Source organism: Erythrolamprus reginae, chromosome 2, assembly GCF_031021105.1.
Source record: "Erythrolamprus reginae isolate rEryReg1 chromosome 2, rEryReg1.hap1, whole genome shotgun sequence".
NCBI classification, from domain to species: domain Eukaryota; kingdom Metazoa; phylum Chordata; class Lepidosauria; order Squamata; family Dipsadidae; genus Erythrolamprus; species Erythrolamprus reginae.
The window spans coordinates 252,623,607-252,642,159 of record NC_091951.1 but is presented as its reverse complement, the minus strand read 5'-3'; the positions used below and the strand labels follow the sequence as shown (position 1 = coordinate 252,642,159).

At 37.3% G+C, this 18,553-nt stretch overlaps 1 protein-coding gene across 1 annotated transcript in view; it reads left to right on the top strand.

The window, feature by feature from the left end:
* Positions 1-17,211, top strand: part of LOC139159570 (SUN domain-containing protein 3-like) — a 221,618-nt gene extending 204,407 nt beyond the window's left edge. Inside the window, exons 5-11 of the mRNA XM_070736879.1 lie at positions 5,049-5,089; positions 6,709-6,865; positions 8,541-8,625; positions 9,071-9,180; positions 11,208-11,375; positions 13,835-13,924; positions 16,568-17,211. Coding sequence (XP_070592980.1) covers positions 5,049-5,089; positions 6,709-6,865; positions 8,541-8,625; positions 9,071-9,180; positions 11,208-11,375; positions 13,835-13,924; positions 16,568-16,714 — 798 coding nt within the window. The 3' untranslated portion in view covers positions 16,715-17,211. The remainder of the gene's footprint in view (positions 1-5,048; positions 5,090-6,708; positions 6,866-8,540; positions 8,626-9,070; positions 9,181-11,207; positions 11,376-13,834; positions 13,925-16,567) is intronic.
* The last annotated feature ends 1,342 nt before the right edge of the window (positions 17,212-18,553 follow it).

The window sequence follows — 18,553 nt, the reverse complement described above, 5'->3', positions numbered from 1 at the left end:
CAGCAAGACATCACACATTTAGCTGCATAGACTACATATTAATGAACAGGGGAGGTAATATACAAGTTAAAAAAGTAGACATTAAAAGTATATGGATATCAGATCATGCCCCACTATTGGCAGAATTGGAAATAGGTCAGGAACGAAATCAAAAAATTTGGAGATATAATGCAGTTGTAACTGCTAGGGAACAAGATAAAGAGAAATTGCAAACAGAGTTATCAGAATATTTTAGAATTAATGATGTGGGTGGTATTAAACAATCAATTGTATGGGATGCATGTAAGGCCTTCATGAGGGGACAATGTATATGTATGGAAGCAGATATTAGGAAGAGGTGGGGTAGAGAGAGGGAAAGGAAGATAAGGGAAATAGATTTGATACAAGAGCAGTTAAGAATGACGAAAAGTAGAGATTGGAATAGTTTACTGAAATTGAAAAAGAAACAGTTGATGGTGTATGATGAGATTAAATGGAATAAGATGAGAATGGCGATGCGACAAAAAATACAGAGTTGGGGGACAAGATCAATGCAGCAAATGGCGAGATATCTGAAGAAGAGGAAAGAAAAATCATGTATTTTAGCATTGAGGGACACCAGTGGAGTGGTTAGATATGGTAATGACCAGTTAGAGGAGATAATGAGGAAATATTATGAAGATTTGTATAAAGAGGAGCAAGTGAAGATAGAAGTCCTCAAGGTTGGGAAAATAGTAAGTGAAGAAGACAAACAAATTTTGAATGCAGAAATTACACAAGATGAAATTGCTAGAGTAATTAAAGGGTTAAAACAAGCCAAAGCACCGGGCCCAGATGGGTTTACAGGGGAATTTTATAAAACTTATGTGAATGTTTTGCTTCCGCATTTGGGGAAATTGTTTAATAATATATTGTCAAATCGTGATATCCCGCAGACATGGAAGCTTTCAGAAATTGTTACCATTCCGAAGATGGGTCGAGATTTAAGGGAGCCTGGGTCTTACTGTCCGATCAGTTTGGCAAATCAGGATTATAAAATATTTATGAAAATACTGGCAAATAGATTAGAAAATATTTTACCAAAAATAATTGAAGAGGATCAATATGGATTCGTGAAGGGAAGGAAAATAAGTGAACCAATTAGAAATGTAATGAATGTGATGCACCATGCTACCGTTACTAAAAGGAAATTGGGAATTTTGAAATTAGATGTTTATAAAGCGTTCGATAAAGTTAACCATAGTTATTTATATAAATTATGTAACAAATTAAATATGGGGGAAAAATTTTGTGAAACTATAAAAGAGATTTATAAAGGAAATGAAGCATATATAAGAGTGAATGGACAAAGAACGCAGAGTATTAAAATATTAAATGGCACCAAGCAGGGATGCCCTCTGTCTCCAAAATTATTCGTAATAGCAATAGAGATCTTAGCTAATAAGATAAGACAAGATAACACTTGGGCAGGATATAGAATAGGGAAATTAGAAATGAAAATAAATTTATTTGCAGATGATGCAATTATATTGACCCAGACCCCGATGGAGATGATTAAAGGTATAATAAATATTTTACAAGAGTTTAAGCAGGAATCGGGACTGTCGGTTAATATGGAAAAATCAGAGATTATGTGTTTAAATACAGATCCGAGAGAACAGATAGAAATTAGGAAAGAATCAGGGTTGAAATTAGGACTTAAAAAAATAAAATATTTGGGAATTTGGTTATTAAAAAACCCAGTGAAAATGGAAGAGATTAATTATAGAATAACATGGAGGAAAATGTTGAAACAGATGAGGAGCTGGAAAGATAAAAAGCTAAGGAGACTCTCTAAAATAAGAGCTTTAAAAATGATGATAGCTCCCAAGATGATGTACCTATTTCAGGTGCTGTCGGGGGGGTTATCGGTATGTAAGGTTAAAGAGTGGGACAAAAAATTAAATTATTGGATTGAAGAAGATAAGAGACCAAGAATAAGAAAAAAGTGGTTAATTGCGAATGAAAAAGAGGGGTGATGGGGTGTTCCATGTTTGGAGCTGTATAGGGAAGCCTTTCAAATGGAAAGGTTAATGGAGTTGCAATTAAGTGAAAATAAATGGGCGAAATTGGAAAAACAGATAAACGGGATGAATAATAGAGAATTGATTTTTAGGAAGTGGAATAGGAGAGATATAGGAAAATTAATAGGCCCAATGAAAGGGACTATGGAAATTTGGAAAAAATGGCAAGGGAAAATAGGATCATATAAATCTAAACTGTCATCGCTTTATGTAATAAATAGAGAAAACGAAATTAACTTAAATAGGGTTATAGGAGAGTTGAAGGGAAGAGGGATAACTAAGATAGTACAGTTATACGAGAAGGATGGCAGGCCAAGTAGAAATCGCATAGAATGGTGGTTAGGTAAGGGAAGGTGGCTACAAATAAATGCAATATGTAAATATCTAAATGAAAGGGAGAATAAAGAAGTATTATGGCGGGAGGAGACAGGGTTAGAGAAAATAATAAGAGAAAAAAGTGAGGGGATAAAGGCGCAAGCAACTAATATATACAAACTGCTAGTGCAGTCAGATGGGGACACGATTGATGGATTGACTAAATGGTGGCAAAATGAGATATTAGTAGAGGTACAAGAAATGGAAAATATAGTAGAAGATATAAGGAAAATTAAAAATACAAGAATTAGGGAAATGAGAAGGAAAATATTACATAAGTGGTATTTTACTCCCGTTCAATTTGCACATTTTCAGCAGAATGTTAGGGGGAATTGTTGGCATGGTTGTCAAGATAAAGGAGTGTTTATGCATATGTTTTGGGAATGCCCGATAGTGCAGGAATTTTGGCAAAAAGTGAAAGAGGATATTAATGGAATGTTAAATATACAATGGACAATCACTAAGGAAATGGCAGTACTAGTAAAAAGCAATGCGATGGGAGAATTTAGAGAAATAAAAAAAGCAGCAATAGAAAGTGCTCAGGCAGTAATAGTTTTGGGTTGGAAGGATGCGACAAAATGGACAATGCAAAATTGGTATAGGTACATGGTGGATCATATTCAATTTGAAATTATGGAAAAAAGGATAAATTTGGATAATGAAACTGATTTGGGACAGCTGATGGGACGGTGGGACAAGGTAAGACGATATATGACGAGCAGAATCCGAGACCAAGCTACAAGAAATAAACTAGAATCACTCTATAATATGTAGACAGATATATTGCTCTTGGGTAAAGTGGATTAAAAAAGAAATACCCCCAATTTGGTGGTGGGGAATGTGTGTATGTCGGGGTGATGGGCACAATTCACATTTCACTATGCACTGTTTTATGTTGTGTGATTTTAAATTGTTAAAAATCAATAAATAAAAATATTAAAAAAAAAAAAAACAATCATGGCACAGCTGCATCACACACTGGCCACCCCCACACCCCGGTTTAGCGAAGGGGGAAAAAAGTCACAATACATCACATAATAACAACATGACAACATGAGTTTGACATCCCTGCTTTACAGCATTAGGATATAACCACAAACAATGAGCCCAAGCATAAGAACATAAGAAGAGCCATGCTGAATCAGGCCAAAGCCCATCGAGTCCAGCATTCTGTGTTACACATTGGCCCCCTAATTGTACATGGGGATCTTGAGCAGAAGGAGAAGGCAAACCCCTCCCTTTCCCTTGACCCCTAAAAAATGGTACTCAAGGGAATCCTGCCTGCCTCAACCAACATAGAGGCGGCACATGGACATCCATTTCAATAACCACCGATACACTTGGCATCCATGAATCTGTCTAATCCTGCCTTGAAGCTATCAAGGCTGACAGCTGAATTCCATAAACCAACGACCCTCTGGGTGAAGAAATATTTCCCTTGATCTGTCCTCGCTTTCTTACCTATGTGCTTTAAGGAGTGCCCCCTCGTCCTAGTATTGTGTGATAGAGAAAAGAATTTTCTCTATCCACCTTTTCTATCCCATGCATGATTTTATACACTTCGATCAAGTCACCCCTTAAACGCCGTCTTTCAAGGCTGAAGGGACCAAGGCGTTGCAACCTGGTATCATAAGGGAGGGGCTCCAACCAGTGTGGAAGGTGTAGGGAGAACTCAATTTATGAAGAACCTGGAGAAAAGGCCAAATCATATGCCCCTTTTCCCCTACTCCCCATCGTTTGAAATGCTTACCCTGGCATTGGGATAATTAGAAAGAATGGGAATGGTGTTTGCATTTACATTCAGTGGAAAGAGAGTGAACAGGTACATGATGGGGAATATGCATTGAAAGGAGTGTAGCTGCAGCTTCTTGGGAGGCAAATGCCTTCAGGGGTGAAAGTGACTAGGATTTTGTCAATTCCAGGCAGCAGCTGCTACCAGGCTGTAATCAACTAATTAACATTACACAACTGAGCCTGTTAAGTTGTTCTCAGCAGTTTTGGAGTAACCACTGCTACACAAACAAGCAGCTCAGGAAGTGACAGCTTGCTTGGGTTTGATATAGCAATTAAAATGCTGGCTTAGAAACCAGGAGACACTGAGTACTAGTCCTGCCTTAACCTTGAAAGTTAGCTGGGTGATCTTGGCCAAGTCACACACACTCACCTTAACTCACTTGTTATTTTGGGGAAAAATAAGAGGAAGAAGGTATGTTGGGATATTTTGTAAATATATATATATATATATAATGGAACGTAGGATACAAACAAGCAAACATAAATTAAAATGTATTGGCTCTACCAGAGGGTATGGGATAAGCACAAGGCAATGTGGACAGGTAACCAAATGATGTTGTAAAGATAAATGTGGTTATTGATTCCAAAGTTAGTTTTTCATCATCTATGTAATGGTAAATTCTCACTATCTGAGGCAATCACTAAATGATAAGATTATAATTTACTGCATAATTCTGGCTGGGTAGGTATGGAATTGAAGTCAAGAAGCATAAATATATATAAAATATATATATATTAAAATGGTCATAAATTAACTACAGTTAACTATGATTGAGGTCCACGGTACAAATTGTTCATATAAAAGTTGAATCATATATGTTTTTTTCCTTCCAACAGGAACTAGCAAAAGTGTATGAAACTGAGCTGAACAATCTCTGGTAAGGCTATTATACATCCCTCCAAAATATCTTAAAGAAAAAGACTTTACTCATTAATTAAATGTATAAACTGCTTAAATCTATCTCATGACACTGGGAAATTTACAAAATGCAATAGTTAAAAACAAGAATGCACACAAGCTTTTTTAAAAAAAAAAAATCTGGAAATCGTCACCCAATAAACCAAAACATTGGAAAGAGGCCTCTCCTTCTTCAAACGTAAGATATGGAAGAAAAGTTATGGTTTAAAGGAAAAGAACTGTACTAATCTCGGGGAATGTGGCTTGTTGAAATGCAGCCAAGCTTAGAACTACAGGAACTAAGACAGGGCTGCCCAACCTTGGCAAATTTCCAGAATTCCCCAGCCAGGCATGCCTTGGTCTAGGAATGTAAGCCTCAAGCTTCATTATCTCGTGTACATTAGGGTTAAAATAATAGGTTGTCCAATCCCATCCTTGGCCTACACCAGGGGTAGGCAAAATTGGCTCTTCTATGACTTGTGGACTTCAACTCCCAGAATGCCTGAGCCAATCATGCTAGCTCAGGAATTCTTGGGAGTTGAAGTCCACATGTCATAGAAGAGCCAACTTTGCCTATTCCTGGCCTACACCAATCCCTTTGGAGGCAATCCTAAGACTGAAAACACATTGGAAGTCTTCTCTGGATAAGTATGCATTTGCTTTTGGTTAGAGACTACAGTGCAACATTCTTTCACACCCAAGGAGAAAATATTTCAGCTGCAATTCTATCCACCTTTCTGTGGAAGTAAGTTCCCCTGAATGCAAAAAGATTCATTCCTGACTATGTATATTTAGGGCAGGACTGTCAAACCCAAGGCCCATGGGCCGCATCCGGCCTGAGGGAGGCTTAGATGTGACCTGTGGGACTGCCCTGTAAACAGTAAAGATTGGCTTCTTGGTGCCTCTGCTGGCCAAAACAGTGCTTGGGTGGGCCACATGCGGTGGCCGAGTTTTGCAGGAGGCCGTCACAGCAAAAAAATGGAGCCTCCAGGGCCTCCACAGGTGCCACTGGTACATGTGATGTTGAGCTGACCACGCCCACTATGGCCAACTTTGTGGTCGTAAGTCCTCAACTTACGACCACAATTGAGCCCAAATGTTTTTGTTGCTAAATGAGACATTTGTTAACTGAATTTTGCCCCTGTTTACCACTATCTTGCTACACTGGTTAAGTGAAACTCTGCCTTTGTTAAGTTAATAGCATGGTTATTAAATGAATCTGGATTCCCTAATTGACTTTGTCTGTAAAAAGGTTGCAAAAAGATGATCATAACACTGGGACTCTGCAACCATCATAAATATGAATCAGTTGCCAAGCATCTGAATCTTTGTCATGTGACCATGGGGAGGCAGCAACAGTCCTAAATGTGAAAAGTGGTCGGAAATCACTTTTTTCAGTGCCACTGTAATTTCAGACTTATTAAATGAATGGTTGTAAGTCAAGGACCAGCTGCATCACACTAGTCTACAGCAAAAATCAAGGCAACACTAGACGGAAGCAACAATAGAACGGGTTTGTATCCTTTTGCTTTCCCATTTAACAGTTTTTCAGAGTTTTGCATATAATCCTGACACCCATTTCCCCTCCTTTATTACAAGGAAATCACAACGTCTGCTGGAAGATCAATTCCATGAAATTCAGGACCTTAAGAACGAAATGGATCAAATACAGTCTGAGATCAGCAACCTCCATAAAGGCCGCCTGCAGTCCACCAAGCAAATCCTTCAGGAAAGTGACTTATCAGGAGAGGAGAAAGTAGGAAGCTGCAACTAATCTCAGAAATTCTCTGGTTTCGATCTTTCCAGATTATAATTTTCTTTTGCACATCTATTAGCTACCATAGAATGTCATTTTCCCCCTTTTACAAAACTGAAGTCTGTTAGTTGTTCTCATGGCCAGCCTAACTCGTACCAAATATGCTTAAAAAATACAGTAGGGAAAACATTGAACCACAGTGAGGGTTTCTTTCCTGCTGCAAAAGGGTAAATTATAATTTCATACTGGGCACTAGTATTCCATGTTGCATCCAGTTTTGGTCGCCACAATATCAACAAAATGTTGAGAAACAAGGATGATGCTAATTGGGTATATCTACTCTAATGAAAAGAAGGATTAGGGATGACACGAAAGCAGTGTTCCAATATTTGAAGGACTGCAGAGAGCAGAGAGCATCAACCTGTTTTCCAAAGCACCTGAAGGCAAGACAAGAAACAATGGATGGAAACTAATCAAGGGAAAAAGCAACCAAGAACCAAGGAGAAATTTCCCAACAGGGAGAACAATTAACCAGTGGCATAGTTTGGACAATCCTAGACCTATGGTGGTGAATCTATAGCATCATGCGAGAGGTGGCATGAAGAGCCCTCTCTGTGGGCACATGCGTCATCACTCCAGCCTAGCTCCATCACATTTCTTCATCAGTTTCATTTTCAGGAAATGAAATTGTGGGACTAAAAAAAAAATTCACCCAATCAATTCCAACTTGTCATGAAAGGAAAAGATCTCACAAAGTTGGAATTGATTGAGTGAATTTTTTTTTTAGTCCCACAAACTTTTGTTTCCCTGAAAATGAAACCGACAAACAAATGCGATGGAGCTAGGCTGGGGCGATGACACACATGCCCACAGAGAGGGCTCTGCATGCCACCTCTCGCATGATGCTATAGATTCACCACCATAGCTCAGGTGTCTTTATGGTGAAGACAAAATAATTACTCCTTTTGGAGAGTTGAGTGGTATAGAAATTAAATAAAATAGTAAATTATGGGATTACCCTTTACCAAAAGTTTAAAGGATATTTGTACATCTCCAACCTGCTACATGAGATAGTCTGTCTGGATTGATTGATGACTCTAAGAATTATTGAATCACCTCTCCTTTCTACATACTTTTCTTCTCCACAGAAGTTCCAGCCTTTATGTCTAAAAAGCATGAGCATTGCATATAGATTTCTGCATTGATATAAATTTTTGTCTTTTGACATTAGCCCCCAAATGCCTGTGTCCCAGGGCTGGCTATAGTGTATGCTTCATAGGCATCATGTTTTCACGTACTTAAATGACATATGAAAACATCTTAATGCTATCTAAAAGAATCGTGGTACACACTGTTTTAAGCACCAGCAACCATTCCTCCTTAGCTAAAATCTGATAGAAAAATATTATTAGATACCAGTTAATATTCCTTTATGGGCTATTCATTTGGGCACATTTATTTCCTGTCTTTACTCAGCAAACTTGAGAAACAAACCATTTGCCAAATTGGCAAATTTTGACTTTTTTGACATGATGCTTTATTGTCCATATTTGTGTATCTGTTGCTAACAGTTGGAATTAAGTCTATGGTTCTATTCATAACTTATGATATCTAACGTATGTATCTGATATTTGTATAAACCATTGCTCTGATGCATTTTTCTTCTCCTTGGCAGGAAATTATTGATATGGTCAATTTGGCTTTTAAGAAGATTTTTGAAGACGATATACAGAAGGCTGACTGGGCTCAAAAGTCAGTAGGTAATGTCCTGAAAGATGGAGTGGCTTTGGGTTTGCAACTCACAGCCAGGAGTGTCTTTGCATAAACTGCGACTTGAAAAGTGATTTGAAATCATATCTGACAGATTTTTCTCTTTCTACAATAAACTCTACAAAAGATGAATTATTATTGAATAATTACAGTATATATGAGTGAATTTAATTTCTGATGAAATGTTTCTTTATATTTTATTCTGTACTTATTCTAGCCTTTATAAAAGTATCACCTATCTACATGGAGACTACGCGGGAACTAATATTGGGAAATTACATGTGAATGAATGTAATTTCTGATAAGAAATCTCTTTATATTTTACTCTACTAATTCTAGACTTTAAAAAACATCTGTCACAAGAAAATACATCTAAATGTTCATTAGAAATAGAAAACAACTTGAGGTTACATAATCATCTGTCTGTCTATCTAGGAGCCACGATTGATAAAGACAGGACATCTAAGTCTTTCGATTTTTTGCACCAGGAAAACTCTTGGTTTCCATTTATCGCTTCAGCCAACCCTCCTGAAACTATTTTACAGGTGCAGTATTTCTATGATTGCTATTAGTTAATTCAGAAGAATAGTACAATTTCTCAGCTAGGAAAATAGTACTGCCCCGAGTCCAGTTTCTATCTCATAACTATATACATGTCATTATTTTCTTCTGGATGTTTTATTTAACTTCTCAATCTAGCCTACACCATAGCCCTTGGATTTCCTAGAGATCTTGTATTCCAGATCGAAATGTTGGTAAAATCTGACTTCATTTAATTTTAAGGAAAGCTCAGTGCTTTCCTTAAAATTAAAGGATGCACATATTTGTCAATGGCTCTGCAAACTTTTTCTGCAGTTCTTCAGGTCCTATTTTGTTCTGACTTGAAAATCTAACTGTTGCTTTTAATTGCATTAAACTAAGGCAGAGTTCAGAAGTTACAATAATATGATTTCGGTTGGTTTAGAGCAGGGAGAGGGAGGGTGAAGGACTACCAAATTTTTTACTACCACACTGTGGGCGTGGTTTATGCAGGACCTGCTACATTTTCTTTCAACATCTTTCAGTGCAAATTGGGTGCTCTAGGGTGGAGTTCCAATTTCACTACTCCACTGCGTCCCCTCCCATCCGGGCAGTAGCCCAACCCTGGGGAGGGATGCACAAAACTCTCCAGCTCAAAAACAGAATATTCCAGAGAAGAACAAAATCTTCTCCTTTGTATGTTGTTTCTGAATGTATATCTGGAATAGTTTGTGAAGTTCTGAGTTGCTGTATTTAAGAAGATTTTAAATGATGGCAAAAGCTGTGATGACGCAGTAGTTAGAATGCAGGATTGCAGGGTAACTGCTCACTGCCAGAAATTCAATCCTGACCAGTTTAAAGTTGATTCAGTTTTCCTTCTTTCTGAAGTCAGTAAAATTGGGGGCTGATAATGTTATAAACATCTCAGAGAGTGCTGTAAAGAATGGTATATAAATCTAAGTACTATTGCTATTGCTATAGTGTAGACTGTTTCTCCTTATTTATTTCTATAGAAGTCTTCATTATTGGGTTTCAGAATGGAAGAAAATATTTCATTCATTCAGATCTAGGATGTGTTATTTGAGGGTTCCCTTTATTTTTTTTGAGCAATACACACACACACACACACACAGTAAGTTTATTAGTAAGGAGTATGCATAAGCAAACTATTGTGCCTACCATCCCTGCCTTATTGTCCTATTTGCCTGTACCTACATTACTTATGTTTGTGTTTATATCAATACCTGCTATTATTTACACGTTTTGATAAACAAACACATAAATTTAAAAAATAAAATAAATCTGCCAACCTTCTGGGAATATTTCTTTAATCTCATCCATCCCCTTTCTCTGTTCTTTTCACCTTGTACTCTCCTCACTTTATGTAATCCTTTTTCCCAGTTCGTCATCCATTCCCTTCATTTCTAGAGGGATAAAAATAAAAATGTTGGAGATCCTGGTCCTTTCTTGCCCATCCTCTTCACTACTCCCCTCAATGAGATTAAAAGGCAGATAGACAGAAAGAGAATGAGAAAGAGGGAATGCCTCATTTACAACTGAGGAATGAGGGAAGAATGACATTTTCCTGGTTGCAAATGATTGGAAAATTTACACTAGTTGGGATATTATTCTGGTTTAATTACAAAACTCTATTTACGCACTAATAGTTTACTTTGCTGGTGTATCTGACCTCTTAATAAGCCAGAGAAAACACAGATTAGAGGTCAGAAGCAATTTTGTCACACATTCACAATAAAGTTCACCCTACTCCTGGAGAAACCCCAGTAATTATTGTACTCACACATCAAATCAATCTGCAGGACCTGAATTCATTTTTTTAAATTGATTTTTAACAATTTTAAGATACCCACAACATAAAACAAGTGTATAGTGAAAAGTGCCCACCACCCAACAAGCATACATACCCCACCACCAAATTGGGTGTGTTTCTTGTATAAACCATTTTAACCCCAGAGCAATGTATCTATTTACATATTATAGAGTGATTCCAATTTTGAGCATTTTATTTATGTGAATGGTCTCCTGTTTGTAGCCGGATGTTTACCCTGGAAACTGCTGGGCATTCTCAGGATCTGAAGGCCAAGTCGTAATTAAGCTGCCTGAAAAAGTCCGACTCACAGCCGTTACAGTTCAGCACATCTCTAAAGCAATAGCTTTTTCGGAAGGAATCACAAGCGCCTTAAAAGATTTCTTGGTTTATGTGAGTACAATACTGTTTTAACTTATCTTATATCTTTCCTCTAAGGTTCATTAAAAGAACTCCAATTTAGGAAGCACCAAGGCTACTATGCCCTTGATATTGAGCTGAAATAGGATATGGAGCCATGCTGGTATCGAGGTTAAGATGAACGATTAGAAATCAGTGCTCCGAGTTCTATTTCTCCCTTTAGTATAAAAGCCAGCAGAGTTCAGGCCAGTCATTCTCCCTCAGACCAATTCATCTCTCAAAGTTCTTGGGGAAAAATGGGAGGTGGGAGCATTATGAACATATAGCAATGAGCTGCCAAAATGTTTACTGCCACATTGTGGGCATGGTTTATTTTGTGGGTGTGGCTTGCCTGCCATGTGACCAGGTGGGAGTGGTTTGACAATCATGTGACTGGGGTGGCTTAAAGGTCATGTGACTGGGTGGTAGTGGCTTGACAACTCTTTTTCAGTTGATTTGGGAAGGAAGAGGGAGATTATGATCCCGCTATATAGAATGCTGGTGAGACCACATTTGGAATACTGTGTTCAATTCTGGAGACCTCACCTACAAAAAGATATTGACAAAATTGAACGGGTCCAAAGACGGGCTACAAGAATGGTGGAAGGTCTTAAGCATAAAACGTATCAGGAAAGACTTAATGAACTCAATCTGTATAGTCTGGAGGACAGAAGGAAAAGGGGGGACATGATCGAAACATTTAAATATATTAAAGGGTTAAATAAGGTTCAGGAGGGAAGTGTTTTTAATAGGAAAGTGAACACAAGAACAAGGGGACACAATCTGAAGTTAGTTGGGGGAAAGATCAAAAGCAACATGAGAAAATATTATTTTACTGAAAGAGTAGTAGATCCTTGGAACAAACTTCCAGCAGACGTGGTAGATAAATCCACAGTAACTGAATTTAAACATGCCTGGGATAAACATATATCCATCCTAAGATAAAATACAGAAAATAGTATAAGGGCAGACTAGATGGACCATGAGGTCTTTTTCTGCCGTCAGACTTCTATGTTTCTATGATTAAGTCACGTTATTTGAATAGCCACCAAAAGGACAAATAATAGACAGCATTATTTGTTGAGGAGCACAGTAACATTTTAAGGTTTTGTACTAAACCCATAAGGTTCAGTATGATAACAGATTAAGCAAGTAGCTCAATTTTCTTTAATTGCTATAAAAGTTAAGATCTAGATAATGATTAAAATGATTAAAGTGTTTATGGGTAAAACATACTATTTAATTATTTACTATTTTAAAAGCAATTAAGGATCATACTAAGGTACTAGAGAAGGAAGGACAATAAAAAAATTATTAAGTATTCTATAAATAGTGCATGAACTTACAACTCCCACTGTGTCCCCCTCCTATGGGGGCCACAGCCCATTATTGTGTACAGATCTTAAATTGTAACAAATAAAAGTAAGATACAAATTTAAGAAAAATATTAATTAATACCTTAATTTGTGATATGCAAGCTATTGCTACCTTCAAAAAGCTCCTTTTGAAGGGATTGGTACATAATACACTGCCAGGTTCTCTGGACTGGCAACCTATCAGTAGAGGCTGGATAAACTAGCAATATTTGGAGTAATGAGCTAAATGGCCATTCCCCTTGTAGAATTCTAAGACAAGCAATTATATCTCCCCAACTCTATCAGCTTCCACTCTAAGTAGTCTATTAATTTCTCTTATCCAACGACATGGCCTCACCTTCCCTGGTGTCTTTAATTCAGAAAATGACTAACAATTTCTTTGCTGCTTCCCATATGAATTCATTTAAAGACTGTCCCTTTCCCTACTCCATAGGATACTTCCATAAGGTCCCATAATCTGGGACATTTCCTGCCTTCACTACAACCCCTGTACAGGATAGTGATTTGGAATACAATATGTGGGAGGAGGAGGATGAAATGGACAAAACCTTTGCCTGCTACTTCCAGGGAAAGTCAGAGTCCAGATCAGTACACCAGAGTTGCTGAAAATTAGCAGCATAGCTTTCTGACATAAGCCCTAACATAGGCATCTTAACATTCCTATATCTTCTCTTCTACTCTTTCTTAGATATATTTTACTATGAGTATATCCTCTATATAACCTACATCATGTATTTTATTATGTGTATACCCACTAAAACCCTCATTGTGTAGTGGACAAAATCAATCAATCAATCAATCAATCAATCAATAAAATAAACATGTTAAAAACAATCTGGCAATAACCAGGGTGAAAAATCACACCACTCTCCATAGCTCTCTGCCCGTTTCATATAAAATAATTCCGCTCACCATTGAAAGATTGCCTGCTTGTCAAGACTCAAAATTCCATTTTGTTTTGTTTTTTTGGTTTCTGCATTGACCTGACTTTCTTGGCCAAGAACTGCTTCCAGGTTGTCCTTCAGGGCTGCTGCAGCATTCAACTCTTCTACACTGATTCCCTCCTTTTAATTTTAGGGGCTAAATGATCAAACAAAAGAGGAGATCCTGCTGGGAACATTCAAGTATGATAATGAGAAGGAATTAATTCAGACATTCCAACTGAAGGTAAACTAGAAATGGGAGAAGTGGGGTAGAGGTAAAACTAAAGTAGGATAGAGTAAAACCGAAGGGGCTGTGTCAGAGGGAGTTGTTTTGAAAGAATCTCTCCAATTTCTGCCCCATCTACTAAAAATCAGACAACTTTTAATTCAGTACTTTAAGGAGTGGATTAGGCCAGAGCTGGAAAACCAGAGCTCCTCCTGAGGAAATATAGTTATAATCTGTGGCACTATACAGATAGTCCCCGACTTACAACAGTTGACTTAATGGCTGTTCAAAGTTTCAGTAGCATTGAAGAAAGTGATTTATGACCATTTTTTCACACGTGTAACCATTGCAGCACCCCTATTTGTACACTTGACACCTGACTCACAATTTGGACAGCTGCAGTGTCTCGGGGTCCATGTGATTAACTTTTGCAACCTTCTGACAATCAAAGTCAATGGGGAAACCAGATTCACGTAACAATTTGTTAAGTAACAATGTGTTTCTAATTAAACAAATGTGGCAAGAAAAGTCGTAAAATGGGGCAAAACTCACTTAGCAAAGTTCTCACTCAGCAACATAAATTTTGAGCTCAATTGGGGTCATATGTTGAGGACTATATATATTGATGGGAGCTAATGGGACATAGCAAAACAAAAAACAAAAAACCCCCACCACAAATCTTCTTTCTGATGAATAACAATCCCAAAGCTGTTATATCAGCATTTGGGAAACAGGTCTACAGATTTATTTTATTTACCGTATATACTCGAGTATAAGCCGACCCGAGTATAAGCCGAGGCACCAATTTTTGCCACAAAAACTGGGAAAACGTATTGACCCGAGTATAAGCCGAGGTTAGAAAATGCAGTGGCTACTGGTAACTTATAAAAATGGAAAACAATAAAATTACATTAATTGAGACATGTTTTAGAATATTTATTTTAAAGAAAACCAGTAAACTAGCTCTGTAAATTTAAAAGAGGGTAAACAAATTAACAATATTAACAATAAATTAAAAAGTAAAAAAAGTAGCTCGATCAGGAACAAAGCTAAAACCTAAGAGTTAAAATCCTTCAAAACTGGATTCCTTCTCATCATTAATTGGATTTACATTATTGTTCTGTTTTTATATATGCTGTGAGCCACCCTGAGTCCTTGGAGAGGGATTGCATACAAATCCAATTAAATAAATAAACAAACAAATAAATAAGTGTATCCAAAGAAGAGCTTCTGCATTAGCTGCTGTGAGGTTTTCAGCATAGAAAACCAAATAGATAGATAGATAGATAGATAGATAGATAGATAGATAGATAGATATAGATAGAAAGATAGATAGATAGATAGATAGATAGATAGAAAAATAGATAGATAGAAATAGATACAGATAGATAGATAGATAGATAGATAGAGATAGATAGATAGATAGATAGATAGATAGAGATAGATAGATAGATAGAGATAGATAGAAAGATAGATAGATAGACAGACAGACAGGCAGATAGAAAAATAGATAGATAGATAGATAGATAGATAGATAGATAGATAGATAGATAGATAGATAGATAGATAGATAGATAGAAATAGATACAGATAGATAGATAGATAGATAGATAAATAGATAGATAGAAAAATAGATAGATAGAAATAGATACAGATAGATAGATAGATAGATAGATAGATAGATAGATAGATATAAATAGAAAGATAGATAGACAGACAGACAGATAGAAAAATAGATAGATAGATAGAAATAGATACAGATAGATATAGATAGATAGATAGATAGATGGATAGATAGATAGATAGATAGATAGAAAAATAGATAGATAGAAAAATAGATAGATAGAAAGATAGACAGATAGAAAAAGAATTCCTGTCTAGCTCTGCCTCATAACACATTATTAGATCCTATTCAAGCAAGGACAGCAACTACCACAAAATACTATTTTTTAAACAGTTTAAATCCTTTCAAAGGAGGGGGAGGAGAATCTGACAGCAGGGGGCCTTTTTAATCCGACTAAGGGCATTGCAGAGAGAGCAAGGAATAGTTTACTCACCATTGCTTTTTCCCCCTCTCGGTTGGAGCAAATGGCTGCCTCATTTGCTTGAGGCAGGGAGAGGAACTACGGCGTGCGAGAGGGGACAAAAGCTGGTGCCTCCTCGCTCTGGCTCAAGCAATGGCGCCCTCGTGTGGTGACTTTGTCAATGACCCGAGTATAAGCCGAGGTTGTGTTTTTCAGCCCATTTTTTGGGCTGAAAAACTCGGCTTATACTCGAGTATATACGGTATTTATTTGATTTTTATGCCGTCCTTCTCCTTAAACTCAGGGCAGCTTACAACATGTTAGCAATAGCACTTTTTAACAGAGCCAGCATATTGCCCCCATAATCCAGGTCCTCCTTTTACCCACCTTGGAAGGATGGAAGCCTGAGTCAACCTTGAGTCGGTGATGAAATTTGAACCACTGACCTACAGATCTACAGTCAGCTTCAGTGGCCTGCAGTACAGCATTCTACCTGCTGCGCCACCCCGGCTCTTGTATATAGATATACAGTATAGTCTTTGCACTCTTCTATTAAACCGATAGAGCCATTCAAGAGGATGACTTCATCTCGATTGCTTTTTATTATGATTGTTCTTTTCCCTCATCTACATTTCAGAATGAACAAGAGAAGGCGTTCCAGTATGTAAAAATCAAAGTGGAGAGCAACTGGGGAAATCCAGAGTACACGTGCATATATCGAACCAGGGTGCATGGAAGGATGGCCAACATAAACCATTTGGGCAAGAAAGTGGATGAAATCTAACAAGATAAATAAATCCTGCGACTTTCCCATATTAAATTTAAATTAAATTTATTAAATTTAAAATATTTTGTTGGTTCTTCCAAGACAAACACCACATCATCTGCGAATGCTTGTGTTTTATAAATTTCTTTTTTAATCTTCAATCCTTTTATTTCCTTATCTGCTCTTATTTTAATCAACAATGCCTCTAATGTTAAAATAAATAATAGTGGCGATATTGGACAACTTTGTCTTACTCTTCGTTGTATATCTACTTTTTTGGTCTGTTCACCATTTATTATAATTTTAGCTGTTTGTTCTGTATATATAGTGTCTATTATATTAAAAAACTTTGTTCCTACCTCTATCTTCTTTAGTTGTACTTTCATAAAGTTCCAATCTACATTATCCAATGCCTTTTTCACATCCAAAAATATAAGCACCATTTGCTTTTCTGGATGTTGCTCATAATATTCTAATGTATTTACTATTATTCTTAAATTATTTTTGATTTGTCTTCCTGGTAAAAATCCATTTTGATCACTATGTATCATATTATTTATAATACTTTTAAGTCTATTAGCAAATATTGATATAAAAATTTTATAATCTACGTTTAATAGTGAGATAGGTCTATAATTTTAAATTTTTTCTTTTTCCGTGTCAGCTTTATGTATTAAAGTTATTAAAGTTTCTGACGATGTTTTTGGTAATTTACCTTCTATCAATATTTGATTATATGTCTCAAGCATATTTGAGAAAAATATTTCTGTGTCCAATTTATAAAATTCGGCTGGTATTGAATCTGGGCCAGTCACTTTATTATTATTTTGTTTCTTTATAGATTGTTTTAATTCTATGTCTGTAATAGGTTTGTTTAGTCTTTGCTGTTGTGTTTCAGTTAATGCTGGTAACTCTATTTTTTCCAAATATTTGAAAATAAATCCTCACTTATTTCTTCTTTCGTATCATTGTTAATAAAATTTTCTATCCATTTTTTGTACTCTGGGTCTTTTATTATAGTTCTATTCATTGTCCAATTTTTTATTTTCCTTTTACCTTTCCAATATATGGATAAGGGGTTGTGATCTGCCCAAGTATTTGTCTCTATTTCTATTTTATTAATTTGTTCCGTTATATGGGCAGGGGCCCAGGCCATATCAATTCTAGACCAAGTCTTGTGTGGGTTAGAGTAAAAAGTACAGTGGTACCTCATGATACGAACCCCTCGTCATACAAACTTTTCAAGATACGAACCCAGGGTTCGGAATTTTTTTGCCTCTTCTTACGAACACTTTTCACCTTACGAACCTGCTGCCAGCCGCTGGGATGCCCCACCTCCAGACTTGAGTTCGTCCCATTTTTTCCCACCCTGTCCTGCCCCATTCTCCCCTCTGGATCTCCATGGGTTTCCCCCGTTTTTCCCCACCCTGTCCTGCCCCATTCTCCCCTCTGGATCTCGATGGGTTTCCTCCGTTTTTCTCCACCCTGTCCTGCCTCATTCTCCCCTCTGGATCTCGATGGGTTCCTCCCGTTTTTCTCCACTCTGTCCTGCCCCATTCTCCCCTCTGGATCTCCATGGGTTCCTCCCGTTTTTCTCCACCCTGTCCTGCCCCATTCTCCCATCTGGATCTCCATGGGTTTCCCCCGTTTTTCTCCACCCTGCCCTGCCCCATTCTCCCCTCTGGATCTCCATGGGTTTCCTCCATTTTTCTCCACCCTGTCCTGCCCCATTCTCCCCTCTGGATCTCCATGGGTTCCTCCCGTTTTTCTCCACCCTGTCCTGCCCCATTCTCCCCTCTGGATCTCCATGGGTTCCTCCCGTTTTTCTCCACTCTGTCCTGCCCCATTCTCCCCTCT